Below are 27,818 nucleotides of genomic sequence, written 5' to 3'. Positions count from 1 at the left end.
ATCAATCCCTGATTAGAGGGGAACAATGAAAAAATGAAGAGGAGCTGGCTTCGAGGTCCAGAGTTAAGTTTGAGCGGTCTATTTCATGGAAAGAGCAGGTGTTCCTAATGTTTTGTACATTGTTTTGCTCTCTCTTTTTATTCATGAACAACGTATACAATTTACAAGTTGTAATGAGCAGGGGTGCAACTATAGTTTAAGAAGTGGTGGGAGCATAATTATTTTTTTTGTATCCAGTTGGATAAACACTCCAAACAGCCTACCCGACGTCCCGAGGCGTCCGCATGGTCCTAAAGTTCACGGAGCCCTATTTTGTATGACATTACAATGATAAAACTGGTGGGGACAAAACTGCAATTTCAAAATGTGGGGCGGACATGTCCATGTGAATGAGTATGCTTATCAATAGATCAAACAAGCCCATGACGAGTCCATGTTACTTAATAGAAAATAAGGGCACGTGTGGCAAGGTAGCCAATCCTATCGCATTGGAGGGATGGAATTTTACTGTACAGGAAATCAGATGAATTCTTCTTTGATTTACATTTCTCTACCGAAAGCTTAAAAAAACACTATTTGGTTATATCACGTCATTTAGCGTTCCGAATATACAGTATGCGCTCTATTTTTCTCTCGGAATATGGCATTTTAACATGGGATTATTGACTAGACGTCATTGTTAGATAATCAGGAAGTATAGACAGTAACCCGACCAAGAATGTGATAACCTGCTTCCGTCAACATCTAAAATTTGCAAAAATGTGTTCATTGAAAGACAACAATCGGCGCATACGGCCAGGTAGGTTCCATTTTATTTATAGGACTATAATAAAACTATACAGGTAACTGCCAAAATAAAGGAAACACTTGAGTAAATTAGGGTTCTGGCGGCTCTGTTATGGTGTGGGGTGCATTTTGCTGGCATGGTTTAGGTCCACTGAGGGCAAGGTAAACGCCAATAAATACATACACAGCCATACTGAGTGATCACGTTCAACCTATGATTAATCATTTCTATCCTGGTGGGAGTGGTTTCTTCCAAGATGACAATGACCGCATTCAAAGGGCACAAGTGGTGGTCAATGAATGATTTGATGAGCATGAAAACGACGTAAAACTAGATTCAGCTGCGGGACGATTTTCTCTTTGAGCGGATGAGCGGACATTGAGCGGACATAATTACCAATAGTTTGTAGACTGCAAATTGACCGCAAGAAGCCCACACAGATATAACGTTTAACTAAAACAATAATTTCAAACATTGCTTTCATGTGTATATGATCACATATGTCTCTGTATTATGGGTGGGAATACTTTGGAACAGATTTCCAAAATTAAAATCACTTGGAGCTGATTTGCTGGTGTGTTCTTTTTTTGTTTTGGGTGGGGGCAAAGAAAATGGGGGCTGCCAGTTGGGGAACACTGATGTAAACCATATCCTATGATCTCAACTCAAATTAACACTTTGATTCTTGTGGAATAATGGTGTAGTATCCCTCCAATAGAGTTCCAGACACTTGTAGAATCTATGCCAAGGCTGTTCTGGTGGCTCGTAGGGACCCAACACCCTGTTAAAACACCTTATGTTTTTGTTTCCTTTCTAGCTTTCAGAAACAGTCAATCCCATGTAGAAGTTGGGAGAAAGGAAAGGGAAAAATTGCCAACTGAACAGCTGTTGCACTAACAAATATACTATAAAAAACGAAACATCCTCTCACTGTCAACTGCATTTATTTTAGCAAACTGAACATGTGTAAATATTTGTATGAACATAACAATATTCAACAACTGAGACATAAACTGAACAAGTTCCAGAAAGTTCCAAAAGTAACAGTCAGTATCTGGTGTGGCCACCAGCTGCATTAAGTACTGCAGTGCATCTCCTCCTCATGGACTGCACCAGATTTGCCAGTTCTTGCTGTGAGATGTTACCCCACTCCTCCACCAAGGCACCTGCAAGTTCCCGGAAATTTCTGGGGGGAATGGCCCTAGCCCTCACCCTCCGATCCAACAGGTCCCAGGCTTGCTCAATGGGATTGAGATCCGAGCTCTTCGCTGGCCATGGCAGAACACTGACATTCCTGTCTTGCAGGAAATCACGCACAGAACGAGCAGTATGGCTGGTGGCATTGTCATGCTGGAGGGTCATGTCAGGATGAGTCCTCAAGAAGGATTACCACATGAGGGAGGAGGATGTCTTCCCTGTAACGCACAGCGTTTGACAACAAACTCAGTCTGATGATGCTGTGACACACCTTCCCAGACCATGACGGACCCTCCACCTCCAAACGTTGTTTCTGGTGAGGACCTGCCTTTACAACAGGCCTACAAGCCCTCAGTCCAGCCTCTCTCAGCCTATTGCGGACAGTCTGAGTACTGATGGAGGGATTGTGCATTCCTGGCGTAACTCGGGCAGTTGTTGCATTTACATTACATTTACATTTAAGTCATTTAGCAGACGCTCTTATCCAGAGCGACTTACCATCCTGTACCTGTCCCGCAGGTGTGATGTTCGGATGTACCGATCCTGTGCAGGTGTTGTTACACGTGCGATCGATTGTCCGTCCTGTAGCGCTGTCTTAGGTGTCTCACAGTACGGACATTGCAATTTATTGCCGTGGCCACATCTGCAGTCCTCATGCAGCATGCCTAAGGCACGTTCACGGGGACCCTGGGCATCTTTCTTTAGGTGTTTTTCAGAGTCAGTAGAAAGGCCTCTTTAGTGTCCTAAGTTTTCATAACTGTGACCTTAATTTCCTACCGTCTAAGCTGTTAGTGTCTTAATGACCGTCCATCAGGTGCATGTTAATTAACTGTTTATGGTTCATTGAAGCATGGGAAACAGTGTTTAAACCCTTTACAATGAAGATCTGTGAAGCTATTTGGATTTTTACGAATTATCTTTGAAAGACAGGGTCCTGAAAAAGGGACTTTTCTTTTTTTGCTGAGTTCATGTGGAATATTCACTCAAATGTACTGTATTGTGGTAGTCCAACAACAGACATTTTTTCTATTCTAACTTCTCGCTTCTCACAGCTTCCGATGGGCTGATATTGGAATTGAAATCCGCCCACCCTCCATCGCTGGAGGGGCGTGCTGGCTGCGAGACGTGGAGTGTTGATTTCTCTCCAGATGGATCCTGGTTTGCATGGTCCATGGGACACGGGATTGTGTGGGTGATTGCCTGGCCGCTTCGGCATGATAAGTATGTCGAGCCTTTAAAGACTATAGGCCTGTACATATTCCCCCTTCCTTCCTTCCTTCCATTCTTCCTTGCTTCCTCTCCTTCCTCATTTGAAGGTCTTGATGTTATTCATCAGCAACTCTTGAGTTTTATTCTTCATTTGTTTACTGTCAATGCTTGTCCATATAGGGTCAATAGGGTTGAGATTGCCCTAGAGAGCAACAGACAGGACAAGACCCTGAACTGTGGTCAGACAGTGTGGGGGCTGGCGTTTGGACCACGTCCATCAAAGACACCAGCACCTGGAGAAAAAGCAGCATCCTGTGAGAGAGAATCATCCAGACTGCTTCTGGCAACTGGCTTAGAGAATGGAGTGATCAAGATATGGGATGTTGAAACTGGTGGGATATGCAACTTAGGACACTGCTCTATTTCATTTATTGACCACATGATGCCAAGTCTCTAATGTTAACGTGCAACTCACAGTGCCCTGATTACATTTTCAGGTCAGCCTCGGTTTGACCTCAAAGGACATGAGGGTATTGCAAGGGACCTGGTCTTCACTCCCAACGAAAAGCTCACCCTTATATCATCCTCTCGAGACAAAACCTTAAGGATATGGGATCTAACCCAGAAAGGTCAGCTATTGTTATACATCTAAAAAGCATTCCCCCAAAGGACATTTCTCTCATCTTCTTCAATGCTGAAATTCATGTTAATTTTTATTGCATATGGAATTTACCTTAAACTTCTATATACGGTATCTTTTTCTCTGCTCTCCATAGGTGAAAAGGAGCCACATGTCCTCTCTGGCCACAAGGACTGGGTCAGCTGCTGTAGTGTCTCACCAGACTGCAGCATGATCGCATCGGTCGGCAGGTTTGACAGAGTGAGTTGCCCCTCAGCAGAGGACTCTCCAAGAGAACCACAATAGTTGCTGAAACCGTGCTGAAAAGGAAATGTCTGAGCAAGCAGAGTTTGGTTTGACTCAGCATGGTAGTATGAAAAGGCTATAAAAGTTTTTTTATTTTACCAGATGGTGTGTCTATGGAGCCTGCGGTCATACACCTTCATCAGGAACTTAACGGGGATCAACCACAAGACATTCTACCTGTTAGCTTCCTGTGACTTCTCTCCCGATGGGGCACTGCTCGCCACTGCAGCCTTCAGTGGTTCCAGTTGGTGGATCGATCTGTGGGATCCCTACACTGCACAGAAATTGTCTTCTCTAATGTACATCTGTGTGGATAATGATTTGATGTGTGTAGCAGGATAATGGTGTGATATGTGTGGTGCATTAGTTGACACATTGTTGCTTTTTCTTTCCAATAGGGATTGCTCTGAGATGTATGGACAGAACCAAATCTCATCATTGAGATTCTCCCCTGAGGGTTTGCAACTGGCCATTGTTACTGAAGACAGGTAAGAGTTTAGTTAAGAGCTTTGCACCCTTCTCAACAAATTTAAAAGAGAAAGTGCTAGGCCTTCTGTTTCATGTGTTTCACAGAGCCCTCCAGATGTGGGAGCCAGGACAGAGGGGTATGGTGATGCAGACCAAGGAGGACCGTACCTCCAATGGGCTGTGCTGCAACTTCCATCCACAAGGGGGAGTCGTAGCCACAGGGTAGATTTACTTTACTGGCTCATTCTCATTAGAATAACTTGATACAAACATGAGCCTCCTACAAATCAAATCAAACTTTATTTGTCACATGCGCCGAATACTACAGGTAGACCTTACCGTGAAATGCTTACTTACAAGCCCTTAACCAACAATGCAGTTCAAGAAAGATATTTACCAAATAAACTAAAGTAAAAAAATAATAAAAAGTAACAATAACAAGGCTATATACAAGGGGTACCGGTACCAAGTCAATGTGCAGGGGTACAGGTTAGTTGAGGTAATTTTGAACATGTAGGTAGGGGTAAAGTGACTATGCATAGATAATGAACAGTGAGTAGCAGCAGTGTAAAAACAAATGGGGGGGGGGGGGGGGGTCAATGTAAATAGTATGGGTGGCCATTTGATTCATTGTTCAGCAGTTTTATGGCTTGGGGGTAGAAGCTGTTAAGGAGCCTTTTGGTCATAGACTTGGTGTTCCGGTACTGCTTGCCGTGCAGTAGCAGAGAGAACAGTCTATGACTTGGGTGACTGGAGTCTTTCACCATTTTTTTGGTCTTTCCTCTGACACCGCCTAGTATATAGGTCCTGGATGGCAGGATGCTTGGCCCCAGTGATGTACTGAGTAGTACCTTACTACTACCCTCTGTAGAGACTTACGGTCAGATGCCAAGCAGTTGCCATACCAGGCGGCGATGCAACCGGTCAGGATGCTCTCAATTGTGCAGCTGTAGAACTTTTTGAGGATCTGAGGACCCATGCCAAATCTTTTCAGTCTCTTGAGGGGGAAAAGGTGTTGTCCTGCCCTCTTCATGATTGTCTTGGTGTGTTTGGACCACTAACTCGTTTTAGATGCATCCAAGCTCTGTCAGGCCTGGATATAATCAACTATGAATTACAAGGGTAGAGTTAATAACATTGGATAGATGGGGAAGACAATACCCCCTTATTTTACACTGATGTGAGTCTGTTGAAAGCAATTTCCAGAGGGCTTTGTGAATATGGTCCTAGGAATTTGCCTTCACCTGTCTCTCATAGCAGTGCAGATGGGGATCAGGAAGCAAGGAAAGAAAGCTCATTCAGATGCACCTCTAAGATCCTGGCCGTATCCGAATAACTGTACTTGCGTTTTCTAAATAGTAGGCATTTTAGGTATGCAGAATTTTTTTAGTTTTATAGGTTTAGTGTGCTTTAAATGCCAGGATGTCATACTCATTTGGAATTTTCATCCAGTTCTCTGCACACTATTAAGGGAATCGTCTTTTGAGGCCCATGTGTGTCTGATATGGGTATATTACTAGTAAACTACTAGAATTTTGGTGTCTTTCAAGGGGTTTATATAATATATAATATATATATAATATTTATATAATATATCACAAGACATCTAGTGGCCCTTTTGAGTACTTCAGATTATCACAGGTGTCTGTAATTATTATATATATATATATATATAAAAAAATACACATTTATTTTACTGTCTTTGTATTCAGTACACTGTTTTGGCGTCAAACTGGTGGCAGTTGTGAAAAAAGTCAATAGTTAGAAGAGTTCCAGAGTTAATTGATAATGCCATTGTTAGGTCGATGCTTTTTTCATTAATTAGGCGATTGTCTCTTGAACCATATGGTCTATCTACTAGAAACTCATGGACAATATGGACACAGATATGAAAAATGAATCATATATGAATAGTTTTTAAAAGTTATTCAAGTATAAATTACCAAAGTTACGATAGATTGCCAAAAAATGTATGTTAATTACCAAAGATTACTATAGTAAATTACCAGTAGCTTTGCAACCCTAGTCTGACAACAGCTTATAATCAGCTGAGGGGACGCGCTGTACCAAAATAAACTAATGTTGGGAAGGAACGCAATTGCGCATTAGATGACGCATTCTAATTAGGATGAGCCTTGTATGCTGATATTAGTTGCTTACTACATACTAAACCGTACGTTCTGCAGTTTAAGTAAGTAGTGGGCAAGACAGATTTTGGACACGACACCCAATGTTGTTGCAGTTTGTCTTTTTAGAAATGGGTCTTATTTAGTTAGCATATCCATGTAGGAAGGTTAAAACAAGGCAAACAAATTGGCTAATACCCTGTGTGTTATTGTTGCAGGACCAGAGATGGCCACGTGAGGTTTTGGATGGTTCCCAGGTCAGTGCCCAGTCTGTGCCACCTGTGCCGCTCCGTCCTGCGCCACTCAGTCTCCACACACCAGGTGGAGGCCCTCCCCATACCACGCAGGATCCTGGAGTTCCTCACCTACAGAGACATCCCGGACCACTCAGAAGCACGATCTGACCGCTCCTCGGATGAGGAGGAATAGTGACTTTTGGAATGGGTGGAGGGAATGTTTCTGGACTCCATTTGTAATGCATTTGAGTTGATTGAAGTATTGACTGACTAATGATGGAACAGTCAAAGGAGGAGAGCTTATTATTTGCCTCGTTTACAAATGCATAAAAAGTTTGTGGGAATGTTGTCTGACTGAAATGATGGGACTTTTTAGGACCTTGAGTGGAGTGGATACTTTGTGGTTTACACAAAATCAGTCATGTCTGATCAGCTATTTGTCCAAGGAAATTCTCAGGATGTCAAAATGGAAATTCACCTGGATGCAATTAGCTAGTGATTATACAGATGAACTAAAAAAAAAAAAAAAACTCTTAAATCCTAGCAAATTTACATAAATTGCACCAAAAAAATGGAAGTTACTAGATCTATATTTTGTGCTACGGATATATTATAGTATGTAAAGTGACATTTGTGTAATTTTGCTGAGAGTAAATATACATTTTGTATTGTGTAAATTGGTCTATTAAATCATAATTCCATGACAGTCTAAAAAATACATAAATTACAATTTTATTAAACACAGAAATTCAACTTAATGGACATAAAGGAATATTGAGCAAACGGGGACAACACAAGTGTGTCTTTATGACGTTAGTCTCAAGAGTTCTCTCCCCTGTCGCTTTCATTGATAAATGTTATATTTTAGTGAACAGGGTGCGCAGGCCTTTTGTCCCTGCCCAACACTAGCACACCTGACTCAAGTAACCATGGTCTCGACCAGCAATGTATTAATTGCATCAGGTGTGTTAAAGATGGGCTGGAACAAAATCATGCACACCCCGTAGCTCTCCAAGAACTTGGTAGGTGACCAATGTGTACTAGATCAGGGGTTCCTAAACTTTTTCACTCAGGCCCCCCTTCCAGCAATTGGGAGCATCCGCCCCCTCCCGCGTTTGCGCCACGACTAGTTATTTGGGAACAAGCACTGTTCATGACACAAACTGTTCACACCCCTCTTGTTGGAGAGAAAATGTGGCAAGTTTAAAGCTTTTTTTCCTGCAATTCAAACATTTTGTGAAGGGGTGCAGAGAATATGTTGCCGTTTTCAATAATTTTCTTGGAATTCTATAAAATGTTGCCATGTCTAATGTGTATTTATGTTATTTGAGTCTCAAACATTACAACAAAATCTATGGGCTAAAAAAACATTAGCTGACATGGACATTTCTGAAAAGTTATAAATAGCTCTAAGGTATGCAATGACTGAAATAACAAGAGGAAAACTGACGATGCACTACCCATTTTTAAAATTACATCTTGTGCATTCTCCTATTACAACTTTCAAGAGTAAGTTGAAAGGTGCACCGATTTCCTTAAAAATAAAAAATACATATTTTGGGGGGGGCACAGTTTGGGAAGCACTGTACTAGATGGTTGTGACTGTTTGGGGACCGCTGGTCTGGGTGGCATCATTGACCCAAATCTCTCTCATCGAAACTCAACTGGGTCTTCTCGTTGAGTCCCGAGGCCAGCCGATACCTATAAGAACAAAACACATTATCAAAAAAGTGTAACATATCAGTCATCCTAATTCACATTTAACGGACGCTGTTTTCTAAAGTGACTTACAATTTGTTGGGTATATAAGCAACAGCAATACTGAAGATACAGTGGGGCAAAAAAGTATTTAGTCAGCCACCAATTGTGCAAGTTTTACCACGTAAAAAGATGAGGCCTGTAATTTTCATCATAGGTACACTTCAACTATGATGGACAAAATGAGGAAAAAAATCCAGAAAATCACATTGTAGGATTTTTAATGAATTTATTTGCAAATTATGGTGGAAAATAAGTATTTGGTCACCTACAAACAAGCAAGATTTCTGGCTCTCACAGACCTGTAAGTTCTTCTTTAAGAGGCTCCTCTGTTCTCCACTCGTTACCTGTATTAATGGCACCTGTTTGAACTTGTTATCAGTATAAAAGACACCTGTCCACAACCTCAAACAGTCACACTCCCAAACTCCACTATGGACAAGACCAAAGAGCTGTCAAAGGACACCAGAAACAAAATTGTAGACCTGCACCAGGCTGGGAAGACTGAATCTGCAATAGGTAAGCAGCTTGGTTTGAAGAAATCAACTGTGGGAGCAATTATTAGGAAATGGAAGACATACAAGACCACTGATAATCTCCCTCGATCTGGGGCTCCACACAAGATCTCACCCAGAGGGGTCAAAATGATCACAAGAACGGTGAGCAAAAATCCCAGAACCACACGGGGGGACCTAGTGAATGACCTGCAGAGAGCTGGGACCAAAGTAACAAAGCCTACCATCAGTAACACACTACGCCGCCAGGGACTCAAATCCTGCAGTGCCAGACGTGTCCCCCTGCTTAAGCCAGTACATGTCCAGGCCCGTCTGAAGTTTGCTAGAGAGCATTTGGATGATCCAGAAGAAGATTGGGAGAATGTCATATGGTCAGATGAAACCAAAATATACATTTTTGGTAAAAACTCAACTCGTCGTGTTTGGAGGACAAAGAATGCAGAGTTGCATCCAAAGAACACCATACCTACTGTGAAGCATGGGGGTGGAAACATCATGCTTTGGGGCTGTTTTTCTGCAAAGGGACCAGGACAAATGAAAGAATGAATGGGGCCATGTATCGTGAGATTTTGAGTGAAAACCTCCTTCCATCAGCAAGGGCATTGAAGATGAAACGTGGCTGGGTCTTTCAGCATGACAATGATCCCAAACACACCGCCCGGGCAACGAAGGAGTGGCTTCGTAAGAAGCATTTCAAGGTCCTGGAGTGGCCTAGCCAGTCTCCAGATCTCAACCCCATAGAAAATCTTTGGAGGGAGTTGAAAGTCCGTGTTGCCCAGCAACAGCCCCAAAACATCACTGCTCTAGAGGAGATCTGCATGGAGGAATGGGCCAAAATACCAGCAACAGTATGTGAAAACCTTGTGAAGTCTTACAGAAAACGTTTGACCTCTGTCATTGCCAACAAAGGGTATATAACAAAGTATTGAGATACACTTTTGTTATTGACCAAATACTTATTTTCCACCATAATTTGCAAATAAATTCATTAGAAATCCTACAATGTGATTTTCTTTCTCATTTTGTCTGTCATAGTTGAAGTGTACCTATGATGAAAATTACAGGCCTCTCTCATCTTTTTAAGTGGGAGAACTTGCACAATTGGTGGCTGACTAAATACTTTTTTGCCCCACTGTACATAAGCACTTACTCAATATCTGCCAACTTGATAAGCAAACCCATCCGAAACACAGGAGGAAAGTCCACTGTAAGAAACCAAAATACATGGTTAATTTATACCAAAGAAGTGTTTCAAATACCTCAAAACCTCGCATCTTAAAATTAACAGGTGTAGCAACGTCACGCATTGATCCTACGCCTCAGACCGGCAGCGTCGATGATGCGGAACATTCAGCCGGGATGACACCAGTATCTCGAAACTCGTTAGTATCATGGCAAGGAAACAAAAAAAGTGGATTTAACTTCTTCAGGAAAACAGCCCTAGAGTTGGGAGTATTTATTTATTTTCTAAGCTATAGCACACAACATTTTCCATAGCTTTTTAAAGTACCAAAGAATTAGGTCTGCTTCATGGTTACCCATGAAAAAAATATTATGATACTGATATTGTAACAGCCCTAGTAGCTATGCAACTATACTGAATTAATGTATCTACCACACGTGTGCAGACAGTCGCATGTTTTTTGGGAAATGTACACATACAATTCAATGCATACCTTGGATACCTTCAGAAAGTATTCACACCACAGTACTTTTTCCACATTGTTACGTTACAGCCTTATTTTTAAATTGATACAATTATATTTCCCCCCTCATGTACACACAATACCCCATAAATGACAAAAGAAAAAAACAGGTTTTGAAATTGTATCTAATTTATTACAAATAAAAAACAGAAATATTATATTTACATAAGTATTCAAAACCCTTTACTCAGTACTTTGTTGAATCACCTTTGGCAGCGATTACAGAATTGAGTCTTCTTGGGTATGACCCTACAAGCTTGGCACACCTTTAATTGGGGAGTTTCTCCCATTCTTCTCTGAAGATCCTCTCAAGCTGTCAGGTTGGAGCGTTGATGCACAGCTAGTTTCAGGTCTCTCCAGAGACGTTTGATTGGGTTCAAGTCCGGGCTCTGGCTGGGTCACTCAAGGTCATGTCCCGAAGCCACTTCTGTTTTTTGCCTGTGCTTAGGGTCGTTGTCCTGTTGGAAGGTGAACCTTCACCCCAGTCTGAGGTCCTGAGCCCTCTGGAGCAGGTTTTCTCTCTCTGTACTTTGCTCCCAGTCTGCTGCTGAAAAACCTCCCCACAGCATGATGCTACCACCACCATGCTTCACCATAGTGATGGTTCCAGGTTTCCTCCAGAAGTGATGCTTGGTATTTAGGCCAAAGAGTTCAATCTTGGTTCCATCAACTGAGGGACCTTATATAGACAGGTGTGTGCCTTTCCAAGTCATGTCCAATCAATAGAATTTTCCACAGGTGGACTCCAATCAAGTTCTAGAAACAGCTCAAGGATGATCACTGGAAATAGGATACACCTGAGCTAAATTTCGTGTCTCATAGCAAAGGGCCGGAATACTTGTGTAAATAAGGTGTTTTTTCCCCCATACATTTGCACACATTTCTAAAAAACAGTTTTCGCTTTGTCGTTATGGGGTATTGTGTGTGGATTGATGAGGAAAATGTTGTTTTAAAAAAAAATCAATTTTCGAATAAGGCTGTAACGTAACAAAATGTGGAAAAGTCAAGGGGTCTGAATACTTTCCGAAGGCACACACACACACACAGAACGCACTGCAACTGCCTCTGCAACGCAATGCTGTAAGGCAAACACAGTGTTCTGCTGGAGATGAATGTACTTCTGGTGTACCAAAACGCAATGGCGCTGTCGGTCTGACCCCCCCCCCCCCCACACACACTGTCCTTGTCTGACCAGGGAGGACACCTTATTCCAATCAAAATATGTTAAATCTACAATCAAGACAGGGCTGAGGCATCAACCAATCTCCTTAAGTCACAGGAGACACCTCTCCATGGGGAGAAAGATCCCCATTCTTCTTCAATGGCTTCACTTCATCCAGGAAGACACCCAGCTAAGAAAGAACCCTGCCGTCAAATGGCCACAGTTTGAATGTCAAAGGAATTAGCTTCGGTGGAGTCTGCCCCAAATGGTTCTCAATCAATAGTAGGTCCTTTACATTTGCACAATGAAGAGACGTAGCAGAGTGAAGACCCTGGGTAATACCAAGGGACTGGACGACTACAATGAAAAGGCACAAACTATTATTTCTGATAGCCATCGTAAAACAAATTACCGACTGTAATTCTGTATGTCTTTCACTTTGTGTAATGAATTTCAGATATTTTCAAGCAATCATGAATATTAAGTTATTGCCATGTCAACCACAAGGAAATTACATGAAATTGAAATAGATTTTGTGACTGCACAAAGAAGGTACAGACCGTTATGGACATAATATATATATATATGAACAGAACCTAACTAAACCACACCTTCTTTCACACCTGGACTCGAGTGAGTGAGTGAGTGAGTGATCTGAAGCTTGGCCAATCAGATTTCAACACAGATGAATAAGTATACAAGTGGATTGCCTTACTTTCCTCAAATGCATTGGTGTTAAACTGTAGGCCTAATCTTATGATTTTGTGTATTGATTAATGTACTGCACTTTTTAGGGACCGGACTCCTACAGTGAAAATGCTAATAGATCAATAGATCATCATCTGGGCTCCTGAGTGGCGCAGCGGTCTAAGGCATTGCATCTCAGTGGTAGAGGCGCCACTACAGACCCTGGTTCGATTCTAGGCTGTATCACAAGCCTAGAGTCCCATAGGGTGGCACACAATTGGCCCAGCGTTGTCCGGGTTAGGGTTTGGTCAGGGGTAGGCAGTCATTGTAAATAAGAATTTGTTCTTAACTGACTTGCCTAGTTCAAATAAAGGTTCAAATAAAATAAATGTAAAACCACTTATCACATTATCACCATTGCCTCTTTATATTTCGAGGGACACCTCTTTATTATACCCTACAGAAGTGTATCATAAAATTGATGAGAATTATAAATAACTATGAAGTCCTCTATGGTAAGGCCTGATGAATCTGCCAAGATAGTTACGTAAGAACAGAAATACATAACCTCAGAAATAAGACAATTATTCATGATCATAAAAAACGAAATCTCGCTATATTGTTCATTTCAATGCTAAATCGTAGCAGTAGTGGTGCGTACCATACTACCGAGTGCAAGCCATTCCTCCTACCGTGAAAACACCGGTAGTCATGGCAACCGCGAGGGGTGTCTCAGGACACCAGACCAAGAAAACATCTAGTCACAGTGCAGATAGTATCAAATTCTGGCCTGGTAGGTCTTCTCTCATATACTGTGTCTGTTTAGAATAGATCTACCAAATATAACATGACAATATACATTGCCTTCGGAAAGTATTCACACCCCTGGACCTTTTCTACATTTTGTTATGTTACAGCCTGAATTAAAAATTTATTAAATTGAGATTTTGTGTCACTGTCCTACACAATACCCCAATACCCCATAAAGTGTAATTATGTTTTTGGAAATGTTTACTAATTAATTTAAAATAAAAAAAATGATATGTCTTAAGTATTCAACCCCTTGGTTATGACAAGTCTAAATACGTTTACGAGTAGAAGTGTGCTTAACAAGTCATAATAAGTTGCATGGACTCACTCTGTGCAAAAATAGTGTTTAACATGTTTTTTGAACAGTTCCCTTAGTCGAGCAGGGAATTTCAAATAAAGATTTAACCACAAAGACCAGGGAGGTTTTTCAATGCCTTGCAAAGTATTGGAAGATGTGTAAAACATTTTTATTTTATTTTTTAAAGCAGACATTATTAATAACACTTTGTATATCAATACAACCAGTCACTACAAAGATACAGGAATCCTTCCTATCTCAGTTGCCGGAGAGGAAGGGAACTGCTCAGAGACTTCACCATTAGGCCAATGGTGACTTTAAACAATTACATGGCAGTAATAGGAGAAAACTAAGCATGGGTAAACAACATTGTAGTTACTCCAAAATACTAATCCAATTGACAGAGTGAAAAGAAATAAGCCTGTACAGAATAAAAAAATATTCAAAAACATGCTGTTTGCAATAAGCCACTTAAATACAACAAAGAAATGTGGCAAAGAAATGTACTTTATGTCCTGAATACAAAGCATTATGTTTGGGGCAAATCCAACACAACATGTCATTGAGTACCACTCTTCATATTTTCAAGCACGGTGTGGGCTGCATCATGTTATGGGTATGCTTGTCATCGTCAAGAACTAGGGAGTTTGAGGATAAAAAGAAACGGAATAGAGCTAAGCACAGGGAAAATCCTAACGGAAAACCTGGTTCAGTCTGCTTTCCAACAGATACTGGAAGATTAAATCACCTTTCAGGAGGACAACAACCTAAAACACAAGGCCAAATATACACTGGAGTTGCTTACCAAGACGATGTCCCTGAGTGGCCTAGTTACAGTTTGACATAAAATGGGCTTGAATATCTATGGAAAGACTTGAAAATGGCTGTCTAGCAATGATCAACAACCAACTTGACAGGAGTACCTACTCCAGTCTCCTTTTGACCTCGTTAAACACCCAATTTACTTAACAAAAGGTACATCTCAATAGGTGGTCCAGGTATGATCTGACACCAGTGGGTAGGCCTTTCCTATTTTGTCCTCTATTGTTCTTCAAGCAAGTGGGAGGCTGATGACATCACATCGGACCAACTCCTTGAATGCCTTACTCCTTAAAAGTATGCAGTTGTGTCAACAAAAAAAACACTATTCTGCTCAAAACATATTGTTTTACCTTTAATGTGTACATTATTTAGGATATCGCTTTTCAACAAGAACATTAAAAAAATCTCTGGAGGACGTCTTTAAAGCTTATAATCCTTAGTTGCTACATCCATTTTTGGTTTATACATTAATGATATATACCCATTGATTCTTGGAGAATATAACATAAATACCTCATGAGCTTAGTTCAACTATCATACCCCATCAGAAACCACCAAAATATCAGCTTGTTTTACTCCAATGTTTGTAAACAATGTAAATAAAAACGGTATAGCCTCAAAACATGAATAAAACTCAAATGTTGATATCATGGATGGTTAGTCCTTGCACCCGTAGGCAGCTCGGTCTATGAATTTGACAGTGGTTACATTTATCCAGGCCCATCCCTCATCTTTTTACCAAAACAGAGGCGGGGAGCCACTTTGATATTTTGAAATTAACGATTCTAGCTTTAACCTACACTGTTCTGTAAAAAAGTATAAATGACTGTTCCTGTATGCAGAAAACCCTCTCACAGACCTTCTCACAAGGCAGGTTCTTGAATTAGCTTATTTAATTGCCTGCTGATGGGCCATCAACTGTGGGCTTCCCATTGTATTCAAACTGGTTAGGTAGGTTTATGCTACCAGAACATTGACACCTGTCCCAATGGGCAATCCACAAGCAGAAGTCTAGACTTTACCGAAAAGTGCAACATTCACACAGTTGCAATGTATTTTTTCAAACTGATACATCAATATGAAATCGAAAAAATGCTACTAATATCGATATTCCATATTGGTGACCATCACTAGTTAATACATTCATTCATTTTGATCAGCAATAAAAAACTGAACACTGTGATGCAATTGACTACATTTAGCTACACACTGGTAATAGGTTTTTCAAGTACCTGCAGTACGTTGAGTGATCTTCTCATGTCTCCCGATGATAGGGTCACAATAGCTTTTATTCCATCTGGAGTTATATCAATGCTGCGGGGACAAGATCAGACACGCCTCTGATTAAAAGGCAACAATAAAACCCAGCACAGAGTGTCTTTCTGGGACACTAAAAGCCTGCCCCTCCAGATACCCTCGGGCCTCTCTAGACCCCCTCACCTCTCCTGTTGGATAACATACTCCAGCCTGGGGATCATCTGGTCCTGAGACAGGACGGAACCTGGTGCATCTGGAGTTACAGATCAGGCAGAACGCGTGTTCTCTGTGTACTTCTCAATGACTGTAGGAGTGGAAGAGCGAGGTGGAGAAGATCGATAATGGAGAGGAAGCAAGAGGAGAGGAAGGGAGAAATGGATGTCAATGTTCTGAAGATCAGCGGACATAACCTCATAAAAATGTAAAATACAAAATATTAACCCGCTGTTAAATCAGTGGGATCTATTACAAGCAATTGCAGCACATTCATATTGTAAATCATTAGCAGTAATAACAGGGTAATATGCAGTATCCCCCTCCTAAATGCATTCAACATTTTGTTTGTCATCTCTTATCGCATGTTACAGTAAGCACATCTTTTAATCAGTGAGAATGACTGGAAATGACTGGATAGCTGGCAGGCAGCTCATTTGGCCAGTTGGTGCACAGCAGTTGACCACATCAAAGCAGATGGTTACCTCGCCGCAATGCATTCTGGGCATCCCGGGTCATAGCATCGGCCTCGTCCAGTATCACCAACTTGAAACCCTTCTTGGAAGACAAAGACAAAAAAATAAACACACATTTTGTGAATTGAAGTAAGGGCTGCCTGTGTAGGATACGGGGACTTTAAATAATCATGTGTTCAAATCAAATCACATTTCATTGGTAGCATACACATGGTTAGCAGATGTTCTTCCGAGTGTAGTGAAATGCTTGTGCTTTTAGTACCGACAGTGCAGCAATATCTAACATGTAATCTAACAATTCCACAACAACTACCTAATAAACACAACTCTAAGTAAAGGAATGGAATAAGAACATATATCTATAAATATATGGATGAGCAATGACAGAGCGACATAGGCAAGATGCAAAAGATGGTATAAAATACAGTATATACATATGAGATGAGTAATGCAAGATATGTAAACAATATTAAAAGTGGCATTATTAAAGTGACTAGTGAACCAATTATTAAAGTGGCCAATGATTTAACAACTGTATGTAGGGATGGTTGTTCAACAGTCTTTGAGATAGAAGCTGTTTCTCATTCTCTCGGCCCCAGCTTTGATGCACCTGTGCTGACCTCGCCATCTGGATGGTAGCGGGGTGAACAGGCAGTGGCCCGGGTGGTTGTTGTCCTTGATTATCTTTTTGGCCTTCCTGTGACATCGGGTGTTGTAGGTGTCCTGGAGGGCCGGTAGTTTGCCCCCGGTGAATCGTTGTGCAAACCACACCACCCTCTGGAGAGCCTTGCGGTTGTGGGCTGTGCAGTTGCCATACCAGGCCGTGATGGAGCCCGACAGGATGCTCTCATTGTGCATCTGTAAAAGTTTGTGAGGCTTTTAGATGACAAGCCAAATTTCTTCAGCCTCATGAAGTTGAAGAGACGGTGTTGCGCCTTCTTCACCACACTGTCTGTGTGGGTGGAACACTTCAGTTTGTCTGTGATGTGTACTCAGAGTGCTCCCTCTGCTGTTTCCTGAAGTCCACGATCATCTCCTTTGTTTTGTTGACGTTGAGTGAGAGGTTGTTTTGCTGACACCACACTCCGAGTGCCCTTACCACCTCCCTGTAGGCTTTCTCACCGTTATTGGTAATCAAGCCTACTACTGTTGTTTCGTCTGCAAACTTGATGATTGAGTTGGATGAGGGCATGGTCACGCAGTCATGGGTGAACAGGAAGTACAGGAGGGGGCTGAGCACGCACTCTTGTGGGGCCCCAGTGTTGAGGATCAGCAAAGAGGATGTGTTGTTCCCTACCTTCACCACCTGGGGGCGGCCCGTCAGGAAGTACAGGACCCAATTGCACAGGGTGGGATTGAGACCCAGGGCCTCTAGCTTAATGATGAGCTTTGAGGGTACTATGGTTTTGAATGCTGAGCTATAGTCAATGAACAGCATTCTTACATAGGTATTCCTCTTGTCCAGATGGGATTGGGCAGTGTTATGGCGATTGCATCGTCTGTGGACCTATTGGGGAGGTAAGCAAATTGAAGTGGGTCTAAGCACTTCATGATGACAGATGTGAGTGCTACGGGGCGATAGTAATTTAGTGCAGTTACCTTTGCCTTCTTGGGTACAGGAACAATTGTGGCCATCTTTAAGCATGTGGAGACAGCAGACTGGGACAGGGAGAGTGGGACAGGGAGAGATGGAATATTTACGTAAACATACCAGCCAGCTGGTCTGAGCATGCTCGGAGGACACGACTAGGGATGCTTTCTGGGCTGGCAGCCTTGCGAGGGTTAACACGTTTAAATGTCTTATTGATTCCGATTGGTCAGACCAGCGTTGAATATTACTTAACACGGGTACATCCTGTTTGATTTTATGCCTTTAGGAAGGAACAAATTGGAGTCGTGGTCTTGTCTGCATCGCGGAAGAAAGAGTAGCAGTGATTCAGAGTTTGCTGATAGAATGTAGGTAGCCTTGTTCTCAAATTTGCTTTGTTAAAGTCCTCCGCTACAATAAATTCAGCCATAGGATATATGGTATCCAGTTTGCATAAAGTCCAGGGAAGTTCATTGAGGGCCGTGGTAATGAGGGGGGATATACACAGCTGTGACATTAACAGAGGAGAATTCTCTTGGGAGATAATACGGTCGGCATTTGATTGTGAGGAATTCTAGGTCAGGTGAACAAAAGGACTTGAGTTCTTGTATGCTGTTACAATTACACCATGAGTCGCTAATCATGAAACATACATTCCCTTGTCCTTGCTGAAAAGACTGGGAAACTGATTGCGATATGGTAGCTAAAAGACCTACTTCTCTAAAATGATTATTGTTAGGGATTGTAACGATTTACCGATATGGATCGTTTAAGATAGGAGTGTGCCGGGTCCACGGGAGCCCAAACCGATCCAAAAGTTGCATGCGTCATCAGAAAATTAATTCAACATTATGAACCGCCAGTTCACTAAAATGTTTTACTCATTTAATTGTACCCCCCTGAAAATACGTCTAATCTTTTGTGACTGAATTTATGCATCATCTCATCCATTTGCCAAAATTTAATTAAGCATGTAAATGTGCATGACAGTCACTGATCTGGAAGTCAGTTAACAGCTGTGCGCACAGAGCATAGCTGCTCGTGCCAACGAGAGGTAGGCTCATCCCTGATCTAATATTTGTACATCTGTGCAGCACCTTCCGCATTCAAATGCTTGTAAAATGGCTTTCGCAATGTCAAATCATAGGCTTTATTAATTGGGTGACACCCAATGTAATTTGCTCGGTCATTGTTACCAAATGCGGTGTAGAAAATGGTGTTTTACCAGTGAAGTTGTGTAGGCTAGGCTATCGGAGTGGACGCAACTCACATCTAACTGCTGATTGGGGCTTTTCGATTGGCGTGTTCACCATAAGAAATAGCTTTGGTAGTTTTGCTTTAAACAGTCGTCAGTGCATTGGTCATTTGTACATGAACAGGGTAAAGTTGTAATTTCACAAGAAGGACAGCAATAATTTTGCAAGCTGCACTCGGTTGGAGCGGGAGAAGAGCTCTGCTCCATAAAGTTTCAAAAGGTCAAAACCCTTCACTTTTGAGAAGGGGCCGAAATCCAAAGCTGGTGTACCAAAACGCAATGACGCTGTCGATCTGATTGAGGCGGTAGAGCAGAGTCACCCCCCCCCCCCCCCCCCGACCTCGTCCACACCGTCTGACTAGGAAGGACACCTTCTTCCAATCAACATCTACAGTCAACACAGGATTGAGGCGTCTACTAGGGCAGCAAGTAGCCTAGCGGTTAGAGCGTTAGGCCAGTAACTGAGCCAACAAGGTGAAAAATCTGTTGATGTGCCCTTGAGCAAGGCACTTAAACCTAATTTGCTCCAGGGGCCCCCTACTACCATGGCTGACCCCATAAAACAACACATTTCACTAAACCTATCCAGTGAATGTGACAATAAAACTCCTCAATTCATAGGAGACAACTCTCCATGGGGGAGAAAGATCCCCATTCTTCTTCAATGGCTTCACGTCATCCAGGAAGACACCCAGCTAAGAAAGAACCCGGCCGTCAAATGGCCACAATTTGAATGTCAAAGGAATTATCCTCGGTGGAGGCTGCCCCAAATGGTTCCCAATCAATGGGAGGCCCTTTACGTTAGCACGACAAAGAGATGTTGCAGAGTGTAAGGCTCTGTATGATACCAAGGGACCGGATTGCTAAAGTGAAAAGCTGCAAAAAAAAAAGACAAAAACCTTATATTGTACTTTTTCCAAAGGACACAGAGTTCCAAAGAGTATTTCTGATATCCATCATAACAAATGAATAATTGTGTAATTATGCTATGTCTCTCACTTTGTGTAATGAATTTGAGATATTTTTGAGCATTCAATAGATCTGAAGTTATTAGCATGTCAATTTTGGTATGCAAGGAACCACAAGGAAATGACAAGAACATTGAAATAGGTTTTGTGACTGCACAAAGAAAGTACAGACTGTTATAGCCATAATACGTTATGAAAAGAACCTAACTAAACCACACCTTCTTCTGCAACTGGACTCAAGTGGGAGTGATTGATCTGAAACTTGGCCAATCAGACTTCATCACAGATAAATATCTGTGTTATATTAATTGGCTAAGTCAAAGCTAATTTCTAAAGATAAATATTAACATTTGACTTGCTAAAAAAAAAATGTATCTGCTAAAATGGCAAGTGATTCAGTGGGTGATAGGGATTTCAGATTGCCTGTCCCCCACCTAATCCGATAGTTATAGATGCTCAGTCTGCCCATATGCTCAGCTCAGGGTCATACACACACCATACACTGTAAAGCACTCACTCACACAAACAGAGTGTCACTCAGCTCAGAGAAGTCAGATCAGATAGATCCAGTTTAGAAAGGCCCAGCTCCTGAGCGCCATCAGCATTTAATATAGACTGTAAAATGAATGTGTTCATGCAATAAATGTTAGTGCATCGAATCGTTTTGAATCCTGAACCGAATCGCATTGATTCCTTCCACTAATCAAACTATTTCACTGAATCATTTCAAACTAAAATAATTGTTATTTTATCGTATCGGAACCCATGTATCAAGATGCGGACCGAATTGTGCTTGAAAGGAAAGATTCACATCCACTATTATTATTGTCTTACTTGAATATGGTGCTGGTGCTGGCAAAACTCAGGATGGGTCCTCAAACAACATCAACACCTCGGTCGTCGGACACGTTTAGCTAAAATAAATGCATTAACATGTAAGAACAATAATTTGTTATAATAACAGATACAGTGCATTTTGAAAGTATTCAGACCCCTTGACTTTTTCCACATTTTGTGGCGTTACTGTAAGGACCGACACCAGAGATGAGAAGCAGGTACAGGGTGTTGAACATTTAATGCGGAACAGACAGGTAACAGGACAGTAACAGCATCAGCACACGGGTATACAAAGACATACAAACATTAATGCAAAAGCAGGGAACAGAGCAGGGAACCAGACAGATATATGGAAGGTAATGACAGAGGTGATTGAGCCCAGGTGAGTCCAATAATCGCTAATGCGTGTGACGGGGGGAAGGCAGGTGTGTGTAATGATGATAGCAGGAGTGCACAATGCTGGGGAGCCTGGCGCCCTCAAGAGCCAGGGGGGGGAAGAGCGGGAGCAGGCTTGACAGTTACAGCATATTCTAAAATTGATTCAATTGTTTATTTCCCTCATTAATCTACACACAAAACCCCATGATGACAAAGTGAAAACAGGTTTTTAGACATTTTTGTAAATTAATTCAAAATAAAAAACAGAAATATTATATTTACATAAGCATTTACTCAGTACTTTGTTGAAGCACCTTTGGCAGCAATTACAGCCTTGAGTCTTCTTGGGTATGACGCTACAAGCTTGGCACGCCTGTATTTGGGGAGTTTCTCCCATTCTTCTCTGTAGATTCTCTCAAGCTCTGTCAGGTTGGATGGGGAGCGTCGCTGCACAGCTATTTTCAGGTCTCTCCAGAGATGTTCGATCGGGTTCAAGTCCGGGTTCTGGCTGGGCTACTCAAGGACATTCAGAGACTTGTCCCGAAGCTACTCCTGTTGGGAGATGAACATTCACCCCAGTCTGAGGTCCTGAGTGCTCTGGAGCAGGTTTTCATCAAAGACCACTCTGTACTTTGCTCCGTTCATCTTCCCTCGATCCTGACTTGTCTCCCAGTCCCTGCCACTGAAAAACATCCTCATGCCAAGTAAATCCTTGGGCTTTTGGGTCACTTAAGTCCAAATAGTGTAAAAATTAGAGGTCGACCGATTAATCGGAATGGCCGATTTCAAGTTTTCATAACAATCGGAAATCTGTATTTTTTGGGCGCCGATTAAAAAAAAAATTGTTATACCTTTATTTAACTAGGCAAGTTAGTTAAGAACACATTCTTATTTTCAATGACGGCCTAGGAACGGTGGGTTAACTGCCTTGTTCAGGGGCAGAACGACAGATTTTCACCTTGTCAGCTCGGGGGATCCATTCTTGCAATCTTGTATCCTTGCAGTTAACTCGTCCAACGCTATAACCACCTGCCTCTCGTTGCACTCCACAAGGAGACTGTTACACAAATGCAGTAGAAGCCAAGGTAAGTTGCTAGCTAGCATTAAACGTATCTTATAACAAAACGATCAATCAATCATAATCACTAGTTATAACTACACATGCTTGATGATATTACTAGTTTATCTAGCGTGTCCTGCGTTGCTTATAATCGATGCAATGCTGGGAGATGATTTCACAAAAGTGCATTTGCGAAAAAAGCACAATCATTGGAGGACTGTACCCAACCATAAACACCAATGCCTTTCTTAAAATCAATACACAGAAGTATTTATTTTTAAACCTGCATATTTAGCTAAAAGAAATCCAGGTTACCAGGCAATATTAACCAGGTGAAATTGTGTCACTTTTCTTGCGTTCATTGGACGCAGAGTCAGGGTATATGCAACAGTTTGGGCCGCCTGGCTCGTTGCGAACTAATTTGCCAGAATTTTACGTAATTATGGCATAACATTAAAGGTTGTGCAATGTAACAAGAATATTTAGACTTAGGGATGCCACCCGTTAGATAAAATACCGAACGGTTCCTTATTTCACTGAAATATAAATGTTTTGTTTTCAAAATTATAGTTTCCGGATTCAACCATATTAATGACCAAAGGTTTGTATTTCTGTGTGTTATGTTATAAAAATAAAAAAAAGTCTATGATTTGATAGAGCAGTCTGACTGAGCGATGGTAGGCAGCAACATGCTCGTAAGCATTCATTCAAACAGCACTTTAGTGTGTTTTGCCAGCAGCTCTTCGCAAGCACAGCACTGTTTATGACTTCAAGCCTATCAGCCTAATGGCTGGTGTAAACGATGTGAAATGGCTAGCTAGTTAGCGGGGTGCGCGCTAATAGCGTTTCAAACAACACTCGCTCTGAGACTTGGAGTAGTTATTCCCCTTGCTCTGCAAGGGCCGCGGCTTTTGTGGAGCGATGAGTAACGCTGCTTCGAGGGTGGCTGCTGTCGATGTGTTCCTGGTTTGAGCCCAGGTATGGGCGAGGAGAGGGACGGAAGCTATACTGTTACACTGGCAATACTATAGTGCCTATAAGAACATCCAATAGTCAAAGGAATATGAAATACAAATGGTATAGAGAGAAATAGTCCTATAAATACTATATTAACTACAACCTAAAACCTTTTACCTTGGAATATTGAAGTCTCATGTTAAAAGGAACCACCAACTTTCATATGTTCTCATGTTCTGAGCAAGGAACTCAAACGCTTTTTTACATGGCACATATTGCACTTTTACTTCTCCAATACTTTGTTTTTGCATTATTTAAACCAAATTGAACATGTTTCATTATTTATTTGGGGCTAAATTTATTTTTATTTATGTATTATTTTAAGTTAAAATAAGTGTTCATTCAGTATTGTTGTAATTGTCATTATTACAAACAAAAAAATAATAATAATAATTATCGGCCGATTAATCGACATCGTTTTTTTGGGTCCTCCAATAAACGGTATTGGTGTTGAAAAATCATAATCGGTCGACCTCTAGTAAAAATAAATCAATATAAAATATTTTGGATTGAAAAACACTTTCTTTGTAAACATTAACGACTAAAATAAAGTATGCAGAAAAGATAATGGACCTATATTTTTTTATAATATTGCACTGCATGAGGCAAATGGTAGTCACACCAGATACTGACTTGTTAAAACATTTTATTTTTAGGTATCTCTGACCAACAGCTGCATGTCTGTATTCCCAGTCATGTGAAATCCATAGATTATGGCCTAATTTATTTAAATGGATAGATTTCCTTATATGAACTGTAACTCAGTAAAATCGTAAAGAAATTGTTGCATTTTTAGTTTATATTTTTGTTCAGTATTACATGCCACACCCCCACTACATTCTGTGCCCACTATGTGTCACTAACTACATGTCGCGCCCACTGCCATTGAGGCTGCTAGCGCCGTCTCTGGCCAGCACTCCAGCACAGTAGGTGGCAGTAATGCACCAACATTGGATGCCAACCACCGAAAAAACCCACCGAAGTAGGCTGCTAGCTAGCTAGGCTAGGGGACGCCGGTACAGTGTATTTTGCCCCCGCCTGCCGAACACTGATTTTCCGCAATTCTGTTAATGTTGCGGCAAGGGAAGTAGCTAGCTAGTGTAGCCAACCCAAATCACATTGATTCCTTCCACTAATCAAACCGTATTTCACAGAATAGTTTCAAACCACCAGGTAGTGACTACCCTTGCTGTAACGCCTCGGTCACACCAGCATGCGTTTTGGTACACCATAAGTACATTCATTTCCATGAAACGCTGTGTTTGCCTTGCAGCTGCAGTGTGTTCTGTGTGGTGCGTATGTTGGATTTATCGAATATATGCATGAAATTGTATGCATAGACGGCTTGACAGAAATGGTAGCAGAAGGTGAATGTTGAACTTTTGTTGCACATTGTGTCCCGGCGTCCTAGCTAGCTAGCAGCCTCAGTGGCAGTGGGTGAAGCATGTTGTTTATGACGTGTAGAGGCCCCTGGCATGTAGTAAACACCATCTGCAGATAGACCCTACTCTAAAATTCAGGCAGTAGGAAGCTCTCTCATCCATTATATGCAGATGATACAGTCTTATACTAAAGCTGGCCCCTCCCCGGATTTTGTATTAAACGCTCTAAAACAAAGCTTTCTTAGTGCACAACAAGCTTTCTATGCCCTTAACCTTGTTCTGAACACCTCCAAAACAAAGGTCATGTAGTTTGGTAAGAAGAATGCCCCTCTCCCCACAGATGTGATTCCTACCTCTGAGGGTTTAGAGCTTGAGGTCGTCACCGCATGCAAGCATTTGGGAGTATGGCTAGACGGTACACTGTCCTTATCTCAGCACATATCAAAGCTGCGGGGTAAGGTTAAATCTAGACTTGGTTTCCTCTATGATAATCGCTCCTCTTTCATCCCCTGCTGTCAAAATAACCCTGATTCGGATGACCATCGTACCCATGCTAGATTACGGAGACATAATTTATAGATCAGCAGGTAAGGATTATCTCGAGCGGCTAGATGTTCTTTACCATTCGGCCATCAGATTTGCCACCAATGCTCCTTATAGGACACATCACTGCATTCTATACTCCTCTGTAAACTGGTCATCTCTGTATACCCGTCGCAAGACCCACTGGTTGATGCTTCTTTATGAAACCCTATTAGGCCTCACTCCCCCCTATCTGAGATACCTACTGCAGCCCTCATCCTCCACATACAAGACCCATTCTGCCAGTCCCATTCTCTTAAAGGTCCCCAAAGCACACACATCCCAGGGTCGCTCCTCTTTTCAGTTTGCTGCAGCTAGCGACTGGAACCAGCTGCAACAAACACTCAAACTGGACAGTTTTATCTCTATCTCCTCATTCAAAGACTCACTCATACTGACAGTTGTGGCTGCTTCGTGTGATGTATAGTTATCTCTACCTTCTTGCCCTTTGTGGTGTTGTCTGTGCCCAATAATGTGTGGCATTACCATGCGGCAGTACAGATGGAAGTAAAAGTGATCTATTGGGAAGGACCATACAGAGGTCAAAATGATCATGATGATTGTGTAAATGGAAATGTGTCTTTTGCAAGAATGACACTGGGACAATTCATCATTACTACACTTGGGTACTGCAAACCAGCCAACATAATGGCGTGCAAAATCAATACACACAACTGTTCTGTGCATAATTTAGCATGCCATCATGCTGGGCAAGCTAGTGATTTGAAATCAGTACTCTATATGAAAACAGCCAGTTCAATTTATTGATGTTGCTAGAGATGAATGTGACAGAAGAATAGAAATAAATTCATTGTTGTAATGCGCCATTGTACGCGCCAGTCTGTTGGTAGCTCTGCCAGCCTATGAAACCCGTAAAACGACCAAAGAATAACGTTCATCTGTTCTAATATTAGCTTTGGTCGAACAGGGCTCAACTGATCTTGCGAAGCACGTTTGCATCACCTACGGAAAATGGGGTTTAGACATCCAGCAAAAACAACATACTGCAAAACGCATGTGCATCTGTAGGTCATATGGCGACTGCGCCCTTTGTCACGCCCACCTAAAGCCCGTTTTGATTCAGAAAAACATTATATGAAACATTGACAGGAATTAAATATTAATAATACATATATTTTACTCAGTTTGCAAATTGTTCCGCTTCTAAATGTTATGTAAAATGTAGCTCAAGTCAAGTGTTTGCTCTCCTATATTTCGCCCCAACTCTACTATCTTTCAAACTACATCTACCCTATTGGCTGATAAAGCCCAATAATACCGATAGCCTAATACATTTGGCTACGTGAGAATCTCTTTTGAGCATTTTGATCTTGACTAGGGGTTGAAAAATTGCTGGGACCGGGACTGCGTCACATACATTTAACATAACATTGCGGGACCGCGGTCGGGCTAGGGACCAGTTCTTGCTAGAGCTGGTATGTGTCGGACAATAACTCAGGGAGCGGTACGAAAAGTAACGTCATATTCATTGACATCTTACATGCATGGTAAGATGTTCATGACAATAACGTTTACAAGTCAGCGAAAATACACATCACACACAAGCGAAACATTGATTGAAGTTCGGCGAGCTACAGTAGCTAAAGGTTTCCACTAGATAACACAACCACCGTCATTACACAGCCACAAAATAAACATTGGCTACAACAATTAGCTATGTAGTCTTCATTTATGAATATAGATAGACATAAGATTAGCAGTGTGGTTACGTCTAAAATCATTTTAAGGAGATAACTTGTAGAAATGGGCGGGGTTTAGCCAGAATTATGAGTTTGTGGCTGTGTTAACTAGTGACAACCCTAGCTAAATCCTGCTAAACGTAACGTTGCTGGCAACACGTAAACTAGCTAGCTGATTCAACTTACCATAGCAAATTTCTTGACTGCAACGGTATCTAGCTAGTCGTTGCCATTTGAATCGTTGATTTAGTTAGCAAGAAAAGAGTGCTTCACTAATCGGCAAAATTTTCTTGGCGCGCTCGACTTCAACAAAATGTGTTTTACGTCACTAAACTAGATTTTACGGCATGTTTGCAACCAATCGTATCCGTTTATTTAATGTGGGCGGAGTCAAATTAA

The 27,818-nt window shown here is 41.6% G+C and overlaps 1 protein-coding gene and 1 long non-coding RNA gene across 14 annotated transcripts; one reads left to right on the top strand and one right to left on the bottom strand.

Moving 5' to 3' along the window:
* The first annotated feature begins 470 nt into the window (after positions 1–470).
* On the top strand, positions 471–8,258 carry wsb2 (WD repeat and SOCS box containing 2). Of its 2 annotated transcripts, XM_065011721.1 has the most exons (10): positions 471–799; positions 2,093–2,300; positions 3,037–3,205; positions 3,374–3,585; positions 3,691–3,822; positions 3,970–4,073; positions 4,221–4,417; positions 4,517–4,606; positions 4,692–4,808; positions 6,931–8,258. In XM_065011721.1, the coding sequence occupies exons 2-10, from the start codon at positions 2,267–2,269 to the stop codon at positions 7,139–7,141; spliced, it is 1,266 nt and encodes a 421-aa protein (XP_064867793.1). In that variant the 5' UTR covers positions 471–799; positions 2,093–2,266; the 3' UTR covers positions 7,142–8,258. The 2 variants fall into 2 exon arrangements, with proteins under 2 accessions (XP_064867793.1, XP_029494315.1); XM_029638455.2 differs by lacking the exon at positions 2,093–2,300.
* LOC115111918 (uncharacterized) lies at positions 7,665–27,818 on the bottom strand. Of its 12 annotated transcripts, none has more exons than XR_003860855.2 (7): positions 27,606–27,765; positions 21,298–21,377; positions 16,662–16,734; positions 16,147–16,267; positions 15,939–16,020; positions 10,372–10,426; positions 7,665–8,649 (listed from the first exon to the last, which is right to left on the bottom strand). It is a non-coding gene; the product is annotated as an uncharacterized LOC115111918 (long non-coding RNA). The 12 variants fall into 12 exon arrangements; XR_010461521.1 differs by lacking the exons at positions 7,665–8,649; positions 10,372–10,426 and adding exons at positions 14,032–14,522; positions 21,993–22,735 and having other exon boundaries at positions 27,606–27,818; XR_010461522.1 differs by lacking the exons at positions 7,665–8,649; positions 10,372–10,426 and adding exons at positions 14,032–14,522; positions 21,993–22,230 and having other exon boundaries at positions 27,606–27,792.

This window comes from Oncorhynchus nerka, linkage group LG27, assembly GCF_034236695.1.
Source record: "Oncorhynchus nerka isolate Pitt River linkage group LG27, Oner_Uvic_2.0, whole genome shotgun sequence".
Classification (NCBI taxonomy): domain Eukaryota; kingdom Metazoa; phylum Chordata; class Actinopteri; order Salmoniformes; family Salmonidae; genus Oncorhynchus; species Oncorhynchus nerka.
Note: the sequence above shows the minus strand (reverse complement) of the source record. Positions and strands in the feature narration are given on the sequence as shown.

What these genes read in the sequence shown, in the direction of transcription:
- wsb2 (XM_029638455.2), top strand. Translation starts at nt 760, where the DNA reads ATGTGTTCATTGAAAGACAACAATCGGCGCATACGGCCAG. An exon ending in CAATCGGCGCATACGGCCAG is followed by an intron (nt 800 to 3,036) that starts GTAGGTTCCATT and finishes CGCTTCTCACAG; the next exon opens with CTTCCGATGGGCTGATATTG. An exon ending in CAGAAATTGTCTTCTCTAAT is followed by an intron (nt 4,418 to 4,516) that starts GTACATCTGTGT and finishes TCTTTCCAATAG; the next exon opens with GGATTGCTCTGAGATGTATG.